Here is an 18,324-nt window from a genome sequence, read left to right as displayed (position 1 = left end):
GGGAAGGGGGGGGGGGGGGGAACCGGGGCCCGGGCCGGGCCCGCATCGTCCCGGTAACCGCGCGGGGGCTGACGGGACGCGCCCCCCGCAGCCGCCCGTTCCCGCGCCCTCAGGGGAAGCCCCGCCCTAGGGGAGGGGCTGCGCTCCAGCCAGAGATGCACTTAAAAGGGCAATGCCGCGCATGCGCGCTCTCACCCCCCAATCCCCGCAGGGTGACCCGCGGGCGGAGTCCGCGCAGCCCCACGGTGCGGGGGAGCGGGTGCCGTGCCCGTGAGGAGGGGGCTGCGGGACACCGCGCCGCCGGTCCCCTGCCCGTGGGGGGAGACGGGAGGGGCGGGGAAGCGAGAGGCCCACTGGGTCTTTTCGGGAGGGAGTTACCGCTTGAAGCCCGCGGGCGGGGCGGGGCCTCTCGCCGCGGGAACTGGGGCGGTTGTGTAACGCCGCCCCCGCGCCGGTTCCCGGGGCGCTCGGCCGCGAGGGCGGCGGAGACGGGGCAGGCGGTGAGCGCGGGGGACCGGGGCCGGCGGGTGCTCCGGTGTCGGGGGGGGGGGGGGGACGCGGACGGGCTGGTGCCCGGAGAGCTGGGGTTGGCGGTGGGACCGGGACCGACCCACGCTCCGGTATCGGGTGGGAGAGACGCGGCCGGCTGGTGTCCCGGGAAGGGGAATCGCCCGTGGTGCCCCGATCCCGGGAACCACGGCACCGGGATCGCCTGGGGCACCGGGAAAGGGTGGGGGATTCCGGAAGCTGGCCGGCGTCTCGGTACCGGCGGGAGGGGCCCGGGCGGAGGCCCCAGAACGGTGAGGCTGACGGCCGTCCCGCAGAAGGCTCCCGGTCCCCAGCGCCCCGCCGCGCTGCATGGACTGGTACATGATGAACTGCGAGCTGCTGGCCACCTGCAGCGCCTTGGGCTACCTGGAAGGGGACGTCTACCACCGGGAGCCTGACTGCCTGGGTAGGTGGGGTGGTGGGGGGTGGTGGGGGACCGGGGGCGGCGGGGGCTTAACTGCCCCGTCTCCTCCAAGAGAGCGTCAAGGACCTGATCCGGTACCTGCGCCATGAGGACGAGACCCGGGACGTCCGGCAGCAGCTGGGGGCAGCCCAGATCCTGCAGAATGATCTCCTGCCCATCCTGGTCCAGTACCCGCAGGACAAGGTGCTCTTCGATGCTGTCGTCAGGTATCGAGGGGGCAGGTTCAGGGTTCGGGGGGTGGCCCTGCGGGGGGTCCCCGTAGAGTGGTGGTCCCACGTGCCCCTGCCCTGCCCGCTCGCAGGCTGATGGTGAACCTGACGCAGCCAGCTCTGCTCTGCTTTGGCAAAGTGCCACCGGATGCCACCTCCCGGCACCACTTTCTCCAGGTCCTGTCCTATCTCCAGGCCTACAAAGAGGTGAGTCTGCCTGGGGAGGGACCCCTGGGCGGGGGTCTCTGCCCATAACCCCCTCGCTCACGCAGGGGTTTCTGCAGGCTTTCGCCAGTGAGAAAGTTTTTGGGGTGCTTAGCGAGAAGCTCTACGACCTGCTGCAGCTGGTGAGTCCTGTGTCTCTGCGCGGCTCCCAGGGACTGTGGCTCCATCCCTGCTGAGGGGGGCCGGGGTCCCTGTGGGTGCTGTGGGGAGCCCTCACGGCTCCATTGCCCCAGGACTGGGAGCAGCGGCAGGAGGAGGACACGCTGCTGATTGAGAGGATCTTGCTGCTGGTGCGCAATGTGCTGCACGTCCCCCCGGACCCCACGGAGGAGCAGGTACTGGGACAGGATCCTTCCCTGGGTACCTGGCAGGTCTGGGGCCGTGGTGGCTCCCTGGGGACCCCAACACCGTGCCTGCCATCGCCCCCAGGGTGTGGACGGCGATGCCAGCGTGCACGACCGGGTGCTGTGGGCGCTGCACATCAGCGGGATGGACGACCTGCTCAAGTTCCTGGCCAGCGCCCAGGGCGAGCAGCAATGGGCCCTGCATGTTCTGGAGATCATCTCCCTCATGTTCCGTGACCAGGTGAGCTGCAGTGGGGGGCAGTGGGGCAGGGGAGCCCCCTAGAGCCCCCCCACAACACTGATGGCTCTGCCCACAGAGCCCGGAGGAGCTGGCGGCGCTGGGCCAGGGGCAGGCGGCCGCCGAGCACGGGGGGGACACGCAGGAGCTGGAGACCCTGCGGCAGCGGGAGCTGGCGGAGAGGAGGGCCCGAGCGCTGCAGCGCCCGTCCAGGTGAGGAGGAGGGGGGGGACCCTGTGGCGGGGCTGGGACCCTGTGGTGGGGCAGGCACGCTCAGCCCATGTCCATCTGCCCCAGGCACTCCCGTTTCGGTGGCTCCTACGTCCTGCAGGGCCTGAAGGCAATCGGGGATCGGGACGTCGTCTTCCACAAGGGGCTGCACAATGTGAGCGTGGGGACAGGGACGTGATGGGAGGGCACGGGGATGATGACATGGGGGTGTAAGTCCGGCTGCTCCATGCTTGTCCCCCGCAGCTGAAGAGCTACAGCCACGACTTGGGCAAGGAGACACGGCGGGTGCCGCGGCGTCGTCAGGCTGCCCCCGAGGCCGAGCCCCCCCGCCGCTCTGCCCGCAACGTCCGGCTCTTCCTGCGCCACTTCTGCCAGGACTTCCTGGAGGGCTGCTACAACCGCCTGATGCTGCTGGTCAAGGTGAAGGGCCGGGAGGGCTGTGACCCCGTCCCCGGGCTGTGGGACCCTGACTGAGCCCCCTTCCCACCGCCCCCAGGACCAGCTGGTGCGGGAGAAGGCTCAGCAGCACGACGAGACCTACTACCTGTGGGCCACCGCCTTCTTCATGGCCTTCAACCGCCACCGGGGCTTCCGCCCCGAGCTGGTGTCGGAGACGGTGGGTGTCCGCGCCTTCCACTTCATCGAGCAGAACCTCACCACCTATTACGAGATGGCATTGATGGACAAGAAGGAGGCGGTGACCTGGGCCCGCAGGTGGGTGCTTGGGACCCCCACTGGGTTCCTGGGACCCCCCCTGGGTGCAGGACCCTGCTCTGACGCTGCCCGTCCCCAGGATGCACCTGGCCCTGAAGGCGTACCAGGAGCTGCTGCGGACGGTGCAGGAGATGGACCGATCCCCTGAGCAGGCTGTGCGGGACAGCAGCCAGGTCATCAAGAGTGAGTCCGTCTGTCCCTCCACCCGTCCCTGGAAGGGGTCCAACCCCAGCCCCTCCCCAGCTGACCCTTTCCTCCCCAGGCAACATTTTTTACCTGATGGAGTACCGGGAGCTCTTCCTCGCCCTCTTTCGCAAGTTCGATGAGACCAAGCAGCCACGCAGCTTCTTGCGGGATCTGGTGGAGACGGCCCATCTCTTCCTCCGCATGCTGGAGCATTTCTGCCGGGGCCGCGCCAGCCTGGTGGTGCAGGTAGGATGTGGCTGTCCCGCCAGCAGGGTCCCCTGGGGGGGGCAGTCAGCCCCTCCTGACCCGGTCCTTGCCCCCCAGAGCAAACGCGTGCAGAGAAAGAAGAAGCCACGGACGCCTGCAGCCGTTGCCCCGCAGCCACCCAGCGCCGAGGAGCTGGAGGAGCTGTGGGCAGGATTGGACCCACAGATCCAGGCCTGCCTGCAGGTAGGGGGAAGGGTCCGGCCCCGCGGGGAGCGCTGGGTGTCTTGGCAGGGCGCAAGGTCACAGTGTCCTGCCCCAGGGCGAGGTGCCCCTCCCCGAGGACATGGTGCCCTTTGACGCTGCCTCGGAGACACCGGTGGAGGAGCAGCGCACAGAGGCTCTGCTGCGGATCCAGGGGTGCCTGCGGGATGCCCAAGTCCCCCAGGCCCTGCGGCTGCTCCGCTCTGCCAGGTACCGGCGCTGCAATTCCCATCCTGCACCCTGGCAGGGGTGCAGGGACACGGTGTCAACCCGTCTCCCTCTCCCCAGGGATGTCTGGCCCGAAGGGGATGTGTTCGGACCCCCTGATGCAGGACCACCCGAGGAGACCCGGCTGCTGCGGGAGATCCTCTTTGCTCCCCTGCCCTGTGAGTCTCTAGCCGGCGGCACCGGGAACGTCGGGCACTGGGCTGGAGTGCTCGGGCCCTCAGCACTGTCCCACCACAGGGCATGCACCCCCCGAGGCTGAGGAGCCAGAGGAAGAGGAGGATGAGGAAGAGGAAGAGGAGGAAGAGACCATGCAGGTGTCAGAGAAGGAGTTCAACTTCCTTGACTACCTGAAACGGTGAGAGGGGACGGAGGGGAAGGGGCAGCCCTGCTCACTGGGGCGGCCCTGCTCACCGGAGCTGCCGGGGCAGGTTCGCCTGTCCCCCCGTGGTCCGGGCGCTCGTGCTGCTGCTGCGGGGGTACGCCCGCAACAGCCCCCGCACCAACCACTGCGCCGCTCGTCTGCTGCACCGCCTGGCCCGCGACCTGCACATGGAGGCCCTGCTCTTCCAGCTCTCTCTCTTCGCCCTCTTCCACCGCCTCCTCAATGACCCCGCTGCCGGCGCATATCAGGTCAGCCGGGGACCGGCTCCCCCCGAGCCCCCTGGGGAGGGGTCTGTCCCCGGCGTCCCCCAGCCCCGCTCTCCCTCACTCCGCCTGCAGGAGCTGGTGGCATTGGCCAAGTTCGTCCTGGGCAAGTTTTTTGCGCTGGCAGCCACCAACAAGAAAGCCTTTGTGGAGCTGCTCTTCTGGAAGAGCCCGGCGGCTGTCCGCGAGATGACCGAGGGCTACAGCTCCCTGCGGGAGGGAGAGGGGTGAGTGGGGACAGGGAGGGGGCTGCTGCCCTCTCCTCACCTCCCCTCACCTCCCCTCTGCCTCTGCCCAGGGCTGGCAGGAGCCGGGTCCCCCCCTGGACCCCCCAAGAGGAGCAGGAGCTGCGGGAGCTGTACTGGAAGTACAAGGAGGTGGAAGGTACCAGGGGTCCCTGGGGTGGGGGTGTAACGGGACCCCCATGGGGGGCAGCGGGGGCGCTCCGTCTCTGCAGCCTCCCGCTCTCGCAGGCGAGGACATCATCGCCGCCATCCTGGCCCATCTCCCGGCACCCGGCCGGACACGGAGGCAGGTAGTGAAGCAGCTGGTGCGGCTGGGGCTAGCCAGCAGTGTCAAGGACTTCCCGCGGGAGAGGTGGGTCGGGGACCCCTGCGGGGGACCCCTGGGCTGGGGGGGGCTGCCTCACCCTGGGGCAGGGACTGACAGCCGTGCCCCCCTCCAGGAAGGGCACCCACCTCGTGTTATGGACACAGGAGCAGGAGGAGGAGCTGACGCGGCTCTTCGAGGAGTTCCAGGGCTCGGAGGGTGAGCAGGGCTGGGGCAGGCAGCCCCCCTCTAGCCCCCTGCAGCCCCCTGCCCTGATCCCCCCTTCCCTGCAGATGTCCTGGGGAACATCATGAAGCACCTGACGGCACGACGGTCACGGGCTCGCGTGGTGGAGAAGCTGCTGGGGCTGGGGCTGGTGTCGGAGCGCAAGGAGCTGTACAAGAAACGCCGGAGGAAGGGCCACGGCCCCGGGCCGGTACGGGGGGGCTGGGAGGAGTGCCCACCGGGTGCTGCCCCAACACGGGCACCCTAACGCCGCTGGTCCCTGCAGGGTGCGGCAGGTGCCCCCGTGGTGCCGGCCCAGGACAGCTCGGCAGAGGACAGGGACAGTGAGGAAGAGGACGAGGAGGAGGATGAAGCGGAGGAAGGCCCCATGGAGGGTCACTGGGCGCCTGAGGAAGGGACTGGGCAGGGCCTGGCACATCGTCTGCATCAGGAAGGTGAGTTGAGGGCCTCTGAGCCTCCCGGTTGGGCTCGGCTCCGGGGCCGTATCCTGTCTCACCCTCCCCTGTCCCCAGGCCTGGCCGGGCCCCTGCAGTGGCTGGAGAACTGCCTGAGGAGGACGGCTGGGGACCGCGAGGAAGAGGGTGAGCGGGCGGGGTGCTGGGGTGGGGGCCAGGGTGGGGGCCAGGGCCGGGCTGTGACGGTGGTCTCGGCCCAGGCGTGTCCCACCCAGTGCCGCTAGTGCCGCTCTCGGAGGAGAATGAGGATGCCATGGAGGACCGGCGCTTCCGGGCCCTGCTGCGGCGGCTGGGGCTCCGGCCCCCCGCCAACGAGCAGGTGAGGTCCCTGTCCCTGTCCCTGTTCCCATCCTCTTGCTCCCAGCACAGCCCTACAGCCTCTCCCCTCTGCCCAGGAATCCTTCTGGCGCATCCCGGCTGCCCTCACCCCCCAGCAGCTCCGTCGTGCAGCCGCCTCCGTCGCCCACTACAGTCCCGACCCCCCAGGGTCCCCCAAGGGGCTGCTGGAGCCACCCAGGTGCCCCCAGGACCCCACTCCAGGTGAGGGGCTGGGCTGGGGGTGTGGGAGCCAGGCTGGGCTCCCCCAGCCGTGGGGCTGGTCCTCAGCCCTTCTTCTTGTGCCCGTCAGCAGAGCAACCACCGGCAGGGCTGGGATCGGACTCGGAGAGGTGAGAACGGGCTCCCGTGCACGGGTCCCGACGCTGGGGGGGGTCCTCTCCCTGCCTGGGGAGGGGATCCGCACCCCTGGGTTCTCACAGTGCAGGGTTGAGCGGTACCAACCTCCGTCCCCACTGTTGCAGCGAGGAGCCTGTCCCTGTCCCCAGCCTGGTGCAGCTGGGCACCAAGAGACGATGGGAGCTCAACAGTGAGGATGAGGATGATGGGAGCTCAGGTGGGTTCGGTCTCTCCGGGGGGCGGGGGGTTCTTCCCCTGTGGTGCCCTGGGTGTCACCAGCAGCAGCGCAACGGGGAGCTGCTGGGTCACGGCTGACCTGTCCCTGGCCTCTTTGCCACATCCCTGGTGCTGGGGAGACGGTGGGGGGACAGGGGTGTACCCCCACTCCCTGCACCCCCTGGCTGGGGGGGCTCAGCCCCCTCCCCGCTCCTTCCACCCACAGGCGCAGAGCCGGCCCCCGCAGTCCCCCGCGCCGAGGAGGACGAGGCCGAGGACCTGGAGCCCTTGGGGAGGCGGAAGCGCATCCGCCGCGTAGAGGAGGAGGAGGAGGATTGAGGGGGCTCCCTCTGTGCCCAGGGCCTGGGTTGTTTAGTGGGTTTTCTGCAGGTTTCAAAGCTGGTTTTAAGGGTGCTGCAAAAACAGGCGGTGGCTCTCCCCCCTGTCCCCTTCCCCGGTGTCTGTCCTGGTGTCTCCATTGCCCTGTTTTACCTCGAACTCCCTCTTTTTCCTCAGCTGTATTGGTTTTGTGGTTTTGTTTGTGGGTGGTTTTTTTTTCCTAACACCTTTTAAATCTGTAAAGAGACCAAATAAATAAATGCAGCTCTTGCCCTTGCCTGGTGTGTGGGTCTGGGGGCTGGGTCCCTGGGGGCGCGAACTGCCCTGTCCCCAGGGAGTGCCCCGTCCCCGTCCATGTCCCTGTGCTTGGGGACGGAGCCAGCCCCTGTGTGTCGCAACACCTGATAACAGCGTCTATAAAGGGGCTGCAGGGGTGGCAGCTGCAGCGGCCGGACAGGGCAGGGGACACGCCGGCATTGCCAAGCGGGTGAGCTGGGGCACTGGGGGTCTGCGGCCATGGGGGGCTGACAGGGCTCTATCCCTTCTCCTGCCTCCACAGGCCCTCCTCGAGCTGCCACCATGCCCCGGGCTCTGCTCTTCCTCCTCCTCCTCCTCGGCCTGGGGGGTAGCGTCCTCTCCACCGTCCCCCCCGTCCTCGGTGCCGATGACCGGGCCACGGCGCGGGCGCTGCTGATGCAGCTGGCGGAACACATCCCGCCGCGGGCTCTGCCGGAGCAGGGGTTCTCGTGCCAGGACCTGCGCCCCGAAGTCCTGCCCGGCTTCGCCCAGCTCCCGCCGCTGCCCCGCGCCCTGGCCCGCGCCGCCATGGCCCTGGCGCTGAGTGGGGCTGCCTGCGAGACCCAGGCTGAGGCAGAGGTGCTGGGGTTGTCCCGGGAGCTGGGACCCCCAAAGGCAGCGGCACTGCTTCGGGGGCTGGCGCAGCTGCGGAGCGCCCCGGCCCCTGAGGCCCTGTCCTTCCTCCTCCTCCGCATGGTGCGGCCGCGGGGGTCTGCCGCAGCCCCTGTCCGGCTCCAGGGCCCCACGGCCGGCACCCACCCCACCTCACCCGGGCCGCCGGCCACGGGACCCTCAGCCGAGGGGGTCCGGGTGCTCCTGGGGGCCAGGGCCTGCGCTTGGCTGCCTACGTGCCACCGTGGTGTCCAGCACCAGTCCCGGCGCCGGCGGGAGGATGAGGACGCCTGCAATCCTCCGGGGGAGCAGGAGGCCCACAGGGTGCTGGAGTGGGTGCCGGGTGTCAGCATTTTCTACAACCTGGGCACCAGCATCTACTATGCCTTCCAGGGCTGCGAGGCCCTGGCCTCCACGCGGGCTCTGGAGGTCGCCGAGGACCTGGGCTACGCCAGCCTGGCCGCTCTCACCGCTGGCGCCGGCGGCCCCGTGGCCCTGGGGCTGCAGCTGGGGCTGCAGCCGGGGCTCAAGGCCGGGGTGCGGGCACTCATCAACTACTTCACCTCGGACGGGGACCCCCCGCCAGCCCCCACCGCCCACAGCGGCCACGTCCTCATTGTCTGAATAAAGGCCCCGTGTGGTGGCTGCTTCTGGGTCCCTGTCCCTGCCTGAGGGGGGCTGGTGTCAGATCGATTTGGGGCTGCCCCGCCCTGGGGCATGGGGACCTTGGCGCTGCGGGTAGACTTTGCCTGAGCCACGTGGTGGCAGCTGGCCTGTCCCTGTCTCTGTCCTGCCCAGTGTGCCCTGTCTGTCTTGCCTGGCTCTGGCGCCTGCAGCCCTGTCCCTATAGCCCAGCCCTGTCTCTGCCCTACAGCCTGTCGCCATGGCCTGTCCCTGTGGCCCCGGCCCTGTGACCCCAGCCTTGTCCTCACAACCTGTCCTGGTCCCCATGGTGCTGTGCCTATACCCACGGCCTGTCCCTACAGCCTGGTCCTGTCCCTATGGCCCCATCCCAGTCTCCACAGTCTGTCCTCATCCCAACGGCTGCATAGCCTGTCCCCACGGGCTGTCCCCACGGCCTGTCCCTGTCCCCACGGCTCTGTGCCCCTGTCCCCACGGCCTGTCCCTGTCCCCACGGCCGGTCCCTGTCCGCACGGCTCTGTGCCCCTGTCCCCACGGCCTCTCCCTGTCCCCACGGCTCTGTGCCCCTGTCCCCACGGCCTGTCCCTGTCCCCACGGCCGGTCCCTGTCCCCACGGCTCTGTGCCCCTGTCCCCACGGCCTCTCCCTGTCCCCACGACCCGTCCCGGATCGGCGCTGCCATTTCCTCCCGCCAGTTTCCCCTCTGGCCCCGCCCCCCGGTCCCGCCCACCCCCTCGTCCCCGCCCCCCGACGTCATTTCGGGGAAGCCGGCAACCCCTATCTCCCCATCGGGGAGGCGTGGTCTGGCCGCCGCGCTCCGCCAATCGCCGCGCAGAGCGGGGATGAGGCGTGGCCTCCGCGCCTTCCTGCCCCGGCAGCCGGGAGCCGCCGAGGGCGCCGAGGTGGGAGCGCGGCCCCGGGGGGGTCCCGGGGGTCCCGGCTGCAAGGGCGCCGCTCCGGGGGCGGGGGGGGGCCGCAGGTAGGGGATGTCGGTTGGGGAGCACACAGGGATCGCCCTCGGGGGGTCCCTTGGGGGTGTCCCCTTGGGGCGGGGGGTGTCCGGGGGCACCCACCCCCCCGGGATCCCTGCAGGGGGGGCGCTTTGGGGTGCGGGGGACCTGTCTGGGCAGTGTCCGTGCGGGGGCGAGCGGGGACCGGTCTAGGGGTGCCTCTGGGGAGGGGGCCTGGGGTGCTGCACAGGGGGTGCAGGGGGCCCTCGGGGAGGAGGGGGGGGTGCGTGTGTCCCTGGCCCCTGCAGCTCGGGAGAGCTCGGCCCCCGGGCACTCGGCCCTGGGTGGGAAACCTCTGCTGCGGCTCATCCCTTCCTCCCACCCCAGGACGGGGCTGCCAGGCCGCGGTGCTCCTGTGGCCCAGCCTGAGCCGGAGCAGAGGGACCCGTGGGACCACCCACGGCCAAGCCACAGCATAGGGACCCGTGGGACCACCCGAGGCTGAGCCGGAGCAGAGGGATCCGTGGGACCACCCACGGCCAAGCCAGAGCAGAGGGAGCTGTGGGACCACCCGAGGCCGAGCCGGAGCAGAGGGACCCGTGGGACCATCCGCAGCTGAGCCAGAGCAGAGGCACCCACAGCCAAACCGGACCAGAGGGACTCACGGGACCATCGTGCTGCAGGCAGGTACGTGGGGCGCAGGGGTGCCTGGCGGGTCGCGCGGGCGCTGGTTTTGCATCCACCGGTCGTGCTGTGGCCGGGGGGTTGGCGGGACCGCCCTGATGCCCCCTGCCCCCCAGCATGGCGCAGTGGCAGGAGGTGCAGAGTTTGGCCAACGCCTACCTGGAGCAGGTCCACCAGCTGTACGCCGGGGCGGCGCTGCCCATGGCGGTGCGGCAGTGCCTGGCTGCCTGGATCGAGGACCAGAACTGGTAACAGGAGGGCTGGGGCTGGGGGCTGTGCTGGCTGGTGTGTGCCGGGCCGGTGCTGAGCCCGCGATGCCGCAGGCGCCAGGCGGTCGAGCCACTCTCCTCCCACGCCCGGATGCTCTTCCACTCCTTGCTGGCGCTGCTGGGTGAGCGCCTGGGCAGCCCGGGGCTGGGCGACGAGGACTTCATGCTAAAGCACAACCTGCGCAAGGCCCGCCGTGACCTCCAGGTGGGTGGTGGGGCTGAGGCGAGGGGTCTGGGGGTCTCTGTGTCCCGCTGACCCCCCGGCCCCTCCGCAGGCCGAGTTCGAGGAGTGTCCGGAGAAGTTCGCCAACCTGGTGGCCAACCTGCTGCAGGAGGAGCGACGGATCCTGCGCCTGGGGCAGGCGGGGGAGCAGGTAGGCCGGGGTCCCCCCCCCACCTCGCGGGGTCCTGCCAGCCACTGCCCGACGCCACGTGTCTCCGCAGGGGGGGGCTGCCGCGGCCCCCGGCACACCCCCGGAGAGTGACCGGGAGCAGCAGATCCGGCGGCGCCTGGCCGAGTTCCATGTGGCCCTGCAGGTAATGGCCCCCCTGGCCCCCACCTCCAGGCCCCTGGGGGCTGCCCGGCCCCTCACCCCCCCTCTGCCCCCAGGAGGCCGAACGTGCCTTCCGGCACTTAGAGGACCTGCAGGACGCCTTCGACTTCTGCTTCAAGGTGCACTACCTGCCAGGTAAGGCTCAATCCTGCCCGCCCCAGGGGCAGATGTGGGACAGCGCTGCCCTGCGCCCCCCCGCCCCGTGCCCTCCCAACTTCCCCACCTCACCCTCTGCCCTCAGGCGAGGACAGGACCAACGACCCCCAGTACGCCCAGCAGGTCCAAGCTCTCCAGGCCAAGCTGCAGATCCTGGACCGGCAGCGGCGGGTGAGAGGGGGCCGGGGCTGGGCCGGAGGGGCCGCAGCCACCCCACACCCCCTGCTCAGGCGCGCGTCTCCCCCCAGGAGGTGCTGGCTCAGATGCAGCAGCTTCTAGGTCGCAGCGAGACCCTGCGGGACTTCCTGCAGCAGGAGCTGGGGGCTTGGCAGGAGCGGCAGCAGCGCGCCTGCCTGGGGGCCCCCACCGACACCCGCCTGCGCCCGCTGGAGACCTGGTAGGGCCGGGATGGGAGGGGGGCGGGATGGAGGGCCACAGCCGGCCCCCACTGAGCCCCACGGCACCCGCAGGTTCACAGAGCTGGGCCAGGGGCTCTTCCAGCTGCTGCAGCTGCTGCGGGCACTGGGGGACCTGCGGCAGAAGGTGACCTATGAGAGGGACCCGCTGAAGGCAGAGACCCCCCTCCTGGAGCGGCGGCTGCGGGAGCTGCTCTCCTACCTGCTGCAGAGGTGGGGGGGGCCGTGGGGGGGGCCTAGGGGGCCTGGGGCTGGGGCAGCCTTGACCCTCCTGGTGCCCCCAGCGCCTTCGTGGTGGAGCAGCAGCCCAGCATGCCCAACGCCTACAAGCGCCCGCTGGTGCTGCGCACGGCCACCAAGTTCTCGGCCCGCGCCCGCCTGCTCGTCCGCCTCCACGACCGCAACCACCGCATGGAGGCCAAGATCCACATCGACAGGTTGGGACCCGCGGGGGTGCGCCCCCCCTGCCCGGCCGCAGGGGTCCCAGGGTCCCACTCCTCATTGATGTCCTGTTGTCTCTTGCAGGGACCCCCCCAAGATAAAAGGGTGAGAGCCGAGTGAACACTGGACGCGGCAGGCAGGGCCGTGGCCCCCCCGGGGGTCCTGGCCTCCCACCCGCGGCCTCTCTCTGCCCCGCAGGTTTCGCAAGTTCAACATCCTGACCTCAAGCAGCAAAACCCTCCTGGCAGGGGACAGTCCCCAGGACGGGCTGGTTTGCGACTTCCAGTACCTCGTAGGTGCTCCCCTGCCTGGAACCCTGGGTCCTCCATGGGGTGGGGGAGCGGGGCAAGGACCCAGCCCCAGCCCCAGACTGACTCTCTCCTGCCCTGCAGACGCTGAAGGAGCAGAAGGACAGCAGGTCAGGCAAGGGCAGCAAAGGCACCGGCGAGGTGAGTGCGGGGCTGGGGGCCATGGGGGCATGGAGACGGCCGGTGCCGCACGGTGCCCACAGTGCCATCTCTGTGCAGGGTCCCCTGGTCGTGACAGAGGAGCTGCACCTCATCACCTTCACGCTGGCGTACGCCTACTGCGGGCTGGAGCTGGAGCTGGAGGTGAGGGCTGGAGACTTTGGGGGAGGCTGGGGGGGGGCTGGGGTCTGCCAGCCTGACGCCCTCTCCCCCCACAGACCTCCACGCTGCCCTTCGTCATCATCTCCAACAACAACCAGCTCTCCAGTGCCTGGGCCTCCATCCTCTGGTTCAACATGCTCAGCAGCGACCCTAAGGCGAGCGGGACCCCTCCCCAGCCCTGCACCACTCCCCACTGCACCCAGCCCTGCCATCTCCGCTCCCATCTCCCCTTCCCCGGTCCCAGTCTTCTGTCCCCATCCCTGCTCATTGCCCAGTCTCCGTCCCTGTGTCCTGTGCCTGTCCCTGGTCTTGCCCTGTGCCCTCTCCCTTCTCCTGTCCCCAGTCCCTGCCCTGTCCTGGTCCCTGTCCCATCCCCATCCCCTGGTCCCTTCCCGTCCCTGTCCCCTGCCCTGGTGCACATCCCTGGCTCTTGCCGTGCATCTCCGGCCCCGCTCACCCCGTCTCCCACAGGAGCAGCAGTTTTTCTCCGCGCCGCCCCCGGCACCCTGGCCCCGGCTGGCCGAGGTGCTGAGCTGGCAGTTTGAGAGCGTGGCTGAGCGGGGCCTGAGCAAGGAGCACCTCCTCATGCTGGCTGAGAAGCTCTTCGGTAAGGCTGGGTGCCAGCCCCGAGCGTCCTGGGGCTGGGAAGGGGGCCGTGCTGCCCCCCCTCACCCTGCTCTTGCCTCAAAGGCTCAAAGCCATCTCCGGAGAGCACCCTGGCCTGGCCCAAGTTCTCCAAGGTGAGCGGTGCCTGTCTCCCCTCTTGCCCCGTCCACCCGTGGCCCCATGGCACTGTCCCCCACCCCAGTCCCCACTCACCGCCCCCCCCCCTTCTGCAGGACGGTGCCTCCGGCTTCTCCTTCTGGGCCTGGCTGGACGGGATCCTGGGGCTGCTCCAGGAGCACCTCAAACAGCTCTGGAAGGATGGGTAGGAGTGGGGCTGGGGGGCCGTGGGGGGGGGCAGGGGCTGCGGGGGCTGACAGTACCTCCCCTAGGCTCATCCTGGGCTTCGTGAGCCGAAAGCAAGAGAAGAAGCTGCTGAAGGGCAAGCGGACGGGCACGTTCCTGATACGGTTCAGCGAGAGTGTCCTGGGGGGGGTCACCTGCACTTGGGTAGAGCACCCTACCAGTGGTGAGCATCCCCCCCCCCTCCCTGCCCAGAGTCCCGCCCCTCACCCCGGCCTCAGGCCTGCCCTGGGTGCTGACTCCGGCTGCCCCCCACCCCGCAGGGCCCCCCGCTTTCCGTGCGGTGGTTCCCTACACCGCGTCCGAGCTAGCGTCCCTGGCACTGCCCGACATCATCCGCGACTACCAGCTGCTGGTGGAGGAGAACATCCCCGAGAACCCCCTCCAGTTCCTGTACCCTGACATCGCCCGCGACGAGGCCTTCGGACCCTACTACAGCCAGCGGCAGGAGGGTACGGCACGGCGCGGCACGGCACGGTGCAGGGGGAGAACCTGCCGCCTCCTCTGATCTCTCCTCTGTCCCCAGGGAACCTGATGGAGCAGAAGAAATACCTGAACCGGCGCCTCATCCGTGTGTCCTCTAGGTGAGGCAGGGAGACGCCTCGGTCCCTCTGTGGCCCCGTGGGAAGGGGGACCCTCCTGCCCACAGCCTCGTGTCCCCATACCCTGACCCTGACCCGCCATCTCTCCCTGCAGGCAGGCAAATGAGTCGTGGCAGACAGAAGAGGAGTTGGTGGCTGCCACGGAAAACCTGGAGACGCTGCAGCTGCAGCCTGGTGGCCTGGGGACACAGCAGCCCAGTGGCCTGGCACCGCTGCAGCCCGGGACCTCAGGGACACTGCAGCCCAGGGACAGGGGGACGCTGCATGTCACATCTGGGAACCTGGGGACGCTGCAGTCCTCGAGCCCAGGGACAGCGCAGGGCATGGCTGCGAGCCCGGGGATGCTGCAGCCCGGGGGCTCGGGGACACTGCAGCCAGGGCCCCAAGGCCTGGAACCACCACGGCCACAGCAGGTGGGATCAGGGGTCTCGGAGATGCTGCAGCCAGGGATTGGGGACCTGGAGCCGCAGTTGGTGCTGCAGCTGGTCCCCGAGGGCCAGGGGACGCTGCAGGTGGGACCGGGGGGTGTGGGGACGCTGCAGGTGCTGCAAGGAGGGCTGGGGATACTGCAGCATGTGGCACCCAAGGACCAGGGGACACAGCAAGTGGGACCTGGGGCCGTGGAGCCGCAGCTGATGTTGCAGCTGGTCCCTGAGGGCCAGAGGACGCTGCAGGTGGGACCAGGGGACTTGGGGATGCTGCAGCCAGCGGCTGGGGACATGGGGATGCTGCAGCAAGTGGGAGTTGGGGATACAGGGCTGCTGCAGCCGGTGCTGGGAGCTGTGCAGCCGCTGCTGCTCCCTGAGGGGCAGGGGACACTGCAACCAGAGCTGAGGGACGTGGAGCCACTGCCCGGGAGCCCAGATGTGCAGGAGCTTCTGCAGTCACTGACGGAGGGGCTGCAGCCAGGCTCGGGGATGCTGGAGACGCTGGAGGTGGCGGAGCTCATGCCTGACATGCTGGATGTCATGAATGGGGGGCTGGAGGGGCTGGGCCCCAGGCTGGCGGGTGAGTGTCGGGGCTGGGGGGGGGACGACAGAGGTGTCCTCTCGGCACTGACCTCTCCTCGTCCCGCAGGCGGCACCGCGCTCCTGAACACCCACGACCCATTCCTGCCACAGCCCGAGGACGCAGCCCTGCCCACCGTCAGCTCCCTCTTCACTGCTGCAGCAGACTTCCCTCCGCTCCACATCGACGCCAATGACTTCCAGTAACTCCCCCCGGCCCCCTCCTGTAAATAAACCTCTTCCTACCCCAGCTGCCTGTGCTGCCTGTGGGCAGACCCGGGTTGCGCCGTACACAGGGAGCCGCTCATCTCCTTCAGACCTTTATTAGAAATCTATAAATACCCGAGATAAATACGGAGCATCACACATAAATAGCCCCTCGGGGCGGAGGGGAATAAATAGTCGGGGGGGGGGGGGCTGCGGCCGGGCCAGCCTCAGCGGGGGCTGGCGCTGTGGGTGAAGATGCGGCTGATGACGGTGGCAAAGGACTGGAGCCGCTGGAGCGCCAGTCGCTGCAGCAGCGGGTGGGCCCAGGCTTCGCTGGGGGCCATGGGGTGCCGGGGGAGGCGGCCGTGCTCCTGCTGCGGGGAGAGTGGGGTTAGGGGGCCCAAAGCCGCAGCCACAGCTGACGGGCGCCTGCTTCCCTGGCTGCAGTGGGGAACAGGCTCCTTGGGGGCTGCCACCCCCTCCCACCCCCCCAGCCACTCACCTGGACAAGGCCCAGCAGCTGGTCCAGTGCGGCCTCCAGCCAGGGCAGGGGGCGGGTGGTGAAGATGTCGGAGCCCAGCAGGTCCCGGTAGTGCTGCAGCCCCTGGAGGATCCGCCGCAGGCAGCGCTGCGGGGAGCGGGGCCTGAGCCGGGGGGACTGGGCATCCCCACCACACATCCCCCAGCACCCTGGGACCCCCAGGCACCCCTGGGAACTCCGGGAGCATCCCTCAGCATCCTTCGGACCCCCAGGCACCCCTGGGAACTCCGGGAGCATCCCTCAGCATCCTTGGGACCCCCCGGGCACCCCTGGGAACTGCAGGAGCGTCCCTCAGCATCCTTGGGACCCCACAGGCACCTATGGGATTCCTGCATACATCCCCCCAGCACCCTGGGACGCCTGGGAACCCCACGAGCATCCCTCAGCATCCCTGGGCACCCCAGGCACATCCCTCAGCATCCCTGAACCCTCCCTCACGCATATCCCCCAGGCACCCTCCGGCTGCCCTGCCACAGCCCCCCAGCACCCTGCAGCCCCCAATACCGTGTTGTTGGTGTCCAGCGTGGAGGGGTCGCAGGCGTCGCTGCAGCGGATCCGGGGGGGCCAGTTCTTGGGGTCCTCCTCACTCAGGTGTGTCTCCTCCTGGCAGCAGGGGGGTCAGCAGGGTCCCCATGTCCCGTCCCCCCCCGGCACCCCACATCCACGGGGCACCCCTCCTGCCGGGATGCCCTGCACCCTCCGGCCCCCCGCAGACCCCCGAGCCTCCTGCACTCACCAGGACCTGGTGCGGCTCCTTGAGGGTCGCCACCCGCTGCAACAGCTCCCGGGAGATGTTCTTGCAGGCTGCCCAGTCGGTGCGGGGGCCCGGGACCGGGGTCGCGACCGGGACCGGGGCCGCGGGCGGCAGCAGCAGCAGCGGGAGGCAGAGGCAGAGGTGGAGACGGTGGAGCGAGGCCATGGCCGGTCGGTGCCGCCACCGGCGCCGGCACCGGGCTCTTATGGGGTGGCGGCAGGTGGGGAATCCCCGGGGCAGGTGGCACCCGCCCCCCGTTACTGCGAAATCGCCGCCTCCCTCGAAAGCAGAACCGATACCGGGCCGGGGTCCCCGGGCTGCGCCCCGCCGCGCCCGGTCCCGCGCCCCGCCGGGACGGGACGGGACGGGCAGGAAAACCCGGGGCAGTTCCTGGCGGCTCCGCGCCCGGGGCCACCGCGGCGGCAGCGGCACGGGCCGGATCGGGACCCCCGCGCCCGCCCCGGGACCCCCCCGCCCGGTGCACCTGGGCCGCCCTGCCGAGGGCACCGGGGGGCCCGGGCGGGGCGGGAATCCCCGGAGCCCGGCGGTGTCGTCGTCCCCTCGGTGTCCCCTCGTCGTCCCCTCGGTGTCCCCTCGGTTTGTGTACCCCGGTGTGTCCCCCAGTGTCCCCCGTCTCCCCCTGCCCCCCCGCGGTGTCCCTCGGCGGCACCGGGAAATCAGCCGGGGCGGCCCCGGCGCGGCAGCCGGCGGCTCCTCGGGGGCCGCGGTGTCCCGGCGGGGATTCCCCCGGCCGTGCCCCCCCGCCATCCCCGGGTCCCCCGGACCCCCGCAGATCCCGGCAGCCCCGGTCCCCGCCGGGCCGTGCTGCCCGCGGCGCCGCAATCGCGGCGGCCCCGGCGGGGCGGCTCCGGCCCTTCCCGCTCCCGGCCGGCGGGGCTGCCCCCGGCCTTCCCCGGGCCCGCGGGCGCGCACCCGCTCCGGGGGGCGAGGGGGGGCGGCCGTCCCGTCCCTCCCCTCCCCGCCCGTGGCGCCGTGTCCCCCGTCGGTTTGGGATGGGGACGCCAGGGCGGGGGTCCCGGGGCAGGGGGGGCGGTTCGGGGCCGGTGGGGCTCAGCATCACGGCCCGGCCGCGGTGTGTAGCCCTGGGGATCCCGCGGGACCCCGCGGGACACGAGTGGAGGGGGGTTGGACTCCAGGGGAGAGCGTGCGACATTGTGGGGCATTTGGGGACGCTTTGGGATCCCGCGGGGTGGGGAGGGCGCGGGATGCTGCTTAACACCAGTAAATCCCCGTGGGAGCCCGTGGGACACGCTGGGATCCCGCGCGGTGCCAGGGGAGGCTGCGGGACGCCCGTGGGCTCGGCGGGACGCCGCGGGAGACCGGGGGACGGCGCGGGGCCGCAGGTGGCAGGCAGCGCCCGGGGGTCTGTGCGGTGTTGGGGGGACGGAGGGAACCTGAGGGGGTCCCGGAGCGCTGCCCGACCATCCCCGTCCCGGGGTCTCCCGGCCGCAGCCTCGCCCCGGGGACCACGCCCCGACGCAGCCAATTTCAGTCTTTTTGTCCTCTTCGCCGCGCCGTCCTGCACACCACCCGCCGCGCCGCTTAGTCCCGCCTCGCTCAGGCGCTGATTGGCCGGCGGCCTCAGCTCCGCGCTGCTATTGGTCCGCCTCCTCCGGGGGCGGGCCTGTTTACCAGG

The 18,324-nt window shown here is 70.4% G+C and overlaps 3 protein-coding genes across 7 annotated transcripts; 2 read left to right on the top strand and 1 right to left on the bottom strand.

Annotated features, from left to right (window-relative positions):
- Positions 1 to 415: 415 nt before the first annotated feature.
- On the top strand, positions 416 to 8,496 carry TIMELESS (timeless circadian regulator). 4 transcript variants are annotated; one of them, XM_075049695.1, is made up of 30 exons: positions 416 to 500; positions 825 to 955; positions 1,026 to 1,179; positions 1,275 to 1,389; positions 1,467 to 1,529; positions 1,641 to 1,742; positions 1,837 to 1,992; positions 2,069 to 2,202; positions 2,287 to 2,374; positions 2,464 to 2,640; positions 2,717 to 2,934; positions 3,014 to 3,117; positions 3,197 to 3,366; positions 3,445 to 3,570; positions 3,647 to 3,798; positions 3,877 to 3,974; positions 4,054 to 4,171; positions 4,245 to 4,446; positions 4,537 to 4,688; positions 4,760 to 4,845; positions 4,935 to 5,058; positions 5,147 to 5,229; positions 5,304 to 5,446; positions 5,522 to 5,690; positions 5,769 to 5,837; positions 5,912 to 6,030; positions 6,107 to 6,251; positions 6,343 to 6,379; positions 6,512 to 6,603; positions 6,829 to 7,211. In XM_075049695.1, exons 2-30 carry the CDS (start codon positions 859 to 861, stop codon positions 6,939 to 6,941), a joined length of 3,606 nt encoding a protein of 1,201 aa, XP_074905796.1. In that variant the 5' UTR covers positions 416 to 500; positions 825 to 858; the 3' UTR covers positions 6,942 to 7,211. The 4 variants fall into 4 exon arrangements, with proteins under 4 accessions (XP_074905796.1, XP_074905794.1, XP_074905795.1 ...); XM_075049693.1 differs by having other exon boundaries at positions 6,340 to 6,379; XM_075049694.1 differs by lacking the exon at positions 416 to 500 and having other exon boundaries at positions 536 to 955; positions 6,340 to 6,379.
- Positions 8,497 to 9,327: 831 nt separating this feature from the next.
- On the top strand, positions 9,328 to 15,506 carry STAT2 (signal transducer and activator of transcription 2). 2 transcript variants are annotated; one of them, XM_075049689.1, is made up of 24 exons: positions 9,328 to 9,393; positions 9,829 to 10,128; positions 10,242 to 10,373; positions 10,449 to 10,599; positions 10,670 to 10,768; positions 10,839 to 10,931; positions 11,005 to 11,083; positions 11,190 to 11,275; positions 11,353 to 11,501; positions 11,575 to 11,733; positions 11,805 to 11,957; positions 12,046 to 12,066; positions 12,160 to 12,253; positions 12,354 to 12,410; positions 12,489 to 12,572; positions 12,647 to 12,745; positions 13,062 to 13,197; positions 13,281 to 13,330; positions 13,430 to 13,518; positions 13,586 to 13,722; positions 13,820 to 14,008; positions 14,083 to 14,140; positions 14,253 to 15,166; positions 15,236 to 15,506. In XM_075049689.1, the coding sequence occupies exons 3-24, from the start codon at positions 10,243 to 10,245 to the stop codon at positions 15,370 to 15,372; spliced, it is 3,165 nt and encodes a 1,054-aa protein (XP_074905790.1). In that variant the 5' UTR covers positions 9,328 to 9,393; positions 9,829 to 10,128; position 10,242; the 3' UTR covers positions 15,373 to 15,506. The 2 variants fall into 2 exon arrangements, with proteins under 2 accessions (XP_074905790.1, XP_074905792.1); XM_075049691.1 differs by lacking the exon at positions 9,328 to 9,393 and adding an exon at positions 9,439 to 9,470.
- Positions 15,479 to 17,255, bottom strand: IL23A (interleukin 23 subunit alpha). Its single transcript, XM_075049692.1, has 4 exons — positions 16,650 to 17,255; positions 16,418 to 16,516; positions 15,875 to 16,000; positions 15,479 to 15,746 (listed from the first exon to the last, which is right to left on the bottom strand). The coding sequence occupies exons 1-4, from the start codon at positions 16,830 to 16,832 to the stop codon at positions 15,600 to 15,602; spliced, it is 555 nt and encodes a 184-aa protein (XP_074905793.1). The 5' UTR covers positions 16,833 to 17,255; the 3' UTR covers positions 15,479 to 15,599.
- Positions 17,256 to 18,324: the final 1,069 nt, after the last annotated feature.

This window comes from Buteo buteo, chromosome 17 (genome assembly GCF_964188355.1).
Source record: "Buteo buteo chromosome 17, bButBut1.hap1.1, whole genome shotgun sequence".
NCBI lineage: Eukaryota > Metazoa > Chordata > Aves > Accipitriformes > Accipitridae > Buteo > Buteo buteo.
The sequence above is the reverse complement of the archived record's forward strand: the minus strand, read 5'-3'. Positions and strand labels throughout refer to the sequence as shown.

Bases quoted from the DNA above. Each gene is read 5' to 3' on its own strand.
- TIMELESS (XM_075049696.1), top strand. From the start codon at position 859: ATGGACTGGTACATGATGAACTGCGAGCTGCTGGCCACCTGCAGCGCC. The intron at 2,203-2,286 runs GTGAGGAGGAGG...CATCTGCCCCAG, and splicing joins GCGCTGCAGCGCCCGTCCAG to GCACTCCCGTTTCGGTGGCT. The intron at 3,571-3,646 runs GTAGGGGGAAGG...GTCCTGCCCCAG, and splicing joins AGATCCAGGCCTGCCTGCAG to GGCGAGGTGCCCCTCCCCGA.
- STAT2 (XM_075049689.1), top strand. From the start codon at position 10,243: ATGGCGCAGTGGCAGGAGGTGCAGAGTTTGGCCAACGCCTACCTGGAG. The intron at 13,198-13,280 runs GTAAGGCTGGGT...CTTGCCTCAAAG, and splicing joins GCTGGCTGAGAAGCTCTTCG to GCTCAAAGCCATCTCCGGAG. The intron at 13,723-13,819 runs GTGAGCATCCCC...CCCACCCCGCAG, and splicing joins GGTAGAGCACCCTACCAGTG to GGCCCCCCGCTTTCCGTGCG.
- IL23A (XM_075049692.1), bottom strand. From the start codon at position 16,832: ATGGCCTCGCTCCACCGTCTCCACCTCTGCCTCTGCCTCCCGCTGCTG. The intron at 16,517-16,649 runs GTGAGTGCAGGA...CCCTGCTGCCAG, and splicing joins AGGAGCCGCACCAGGTCCTG to GAGGAGACACACCTGAGTGA. The intron at 16,001-16,417 runs GTATTGGGGGCT...CGCTCCCCGCAG, and splicing joins CGCTGGACACCAACAACACG to CGCTGCCTGCGGCGGATCCT.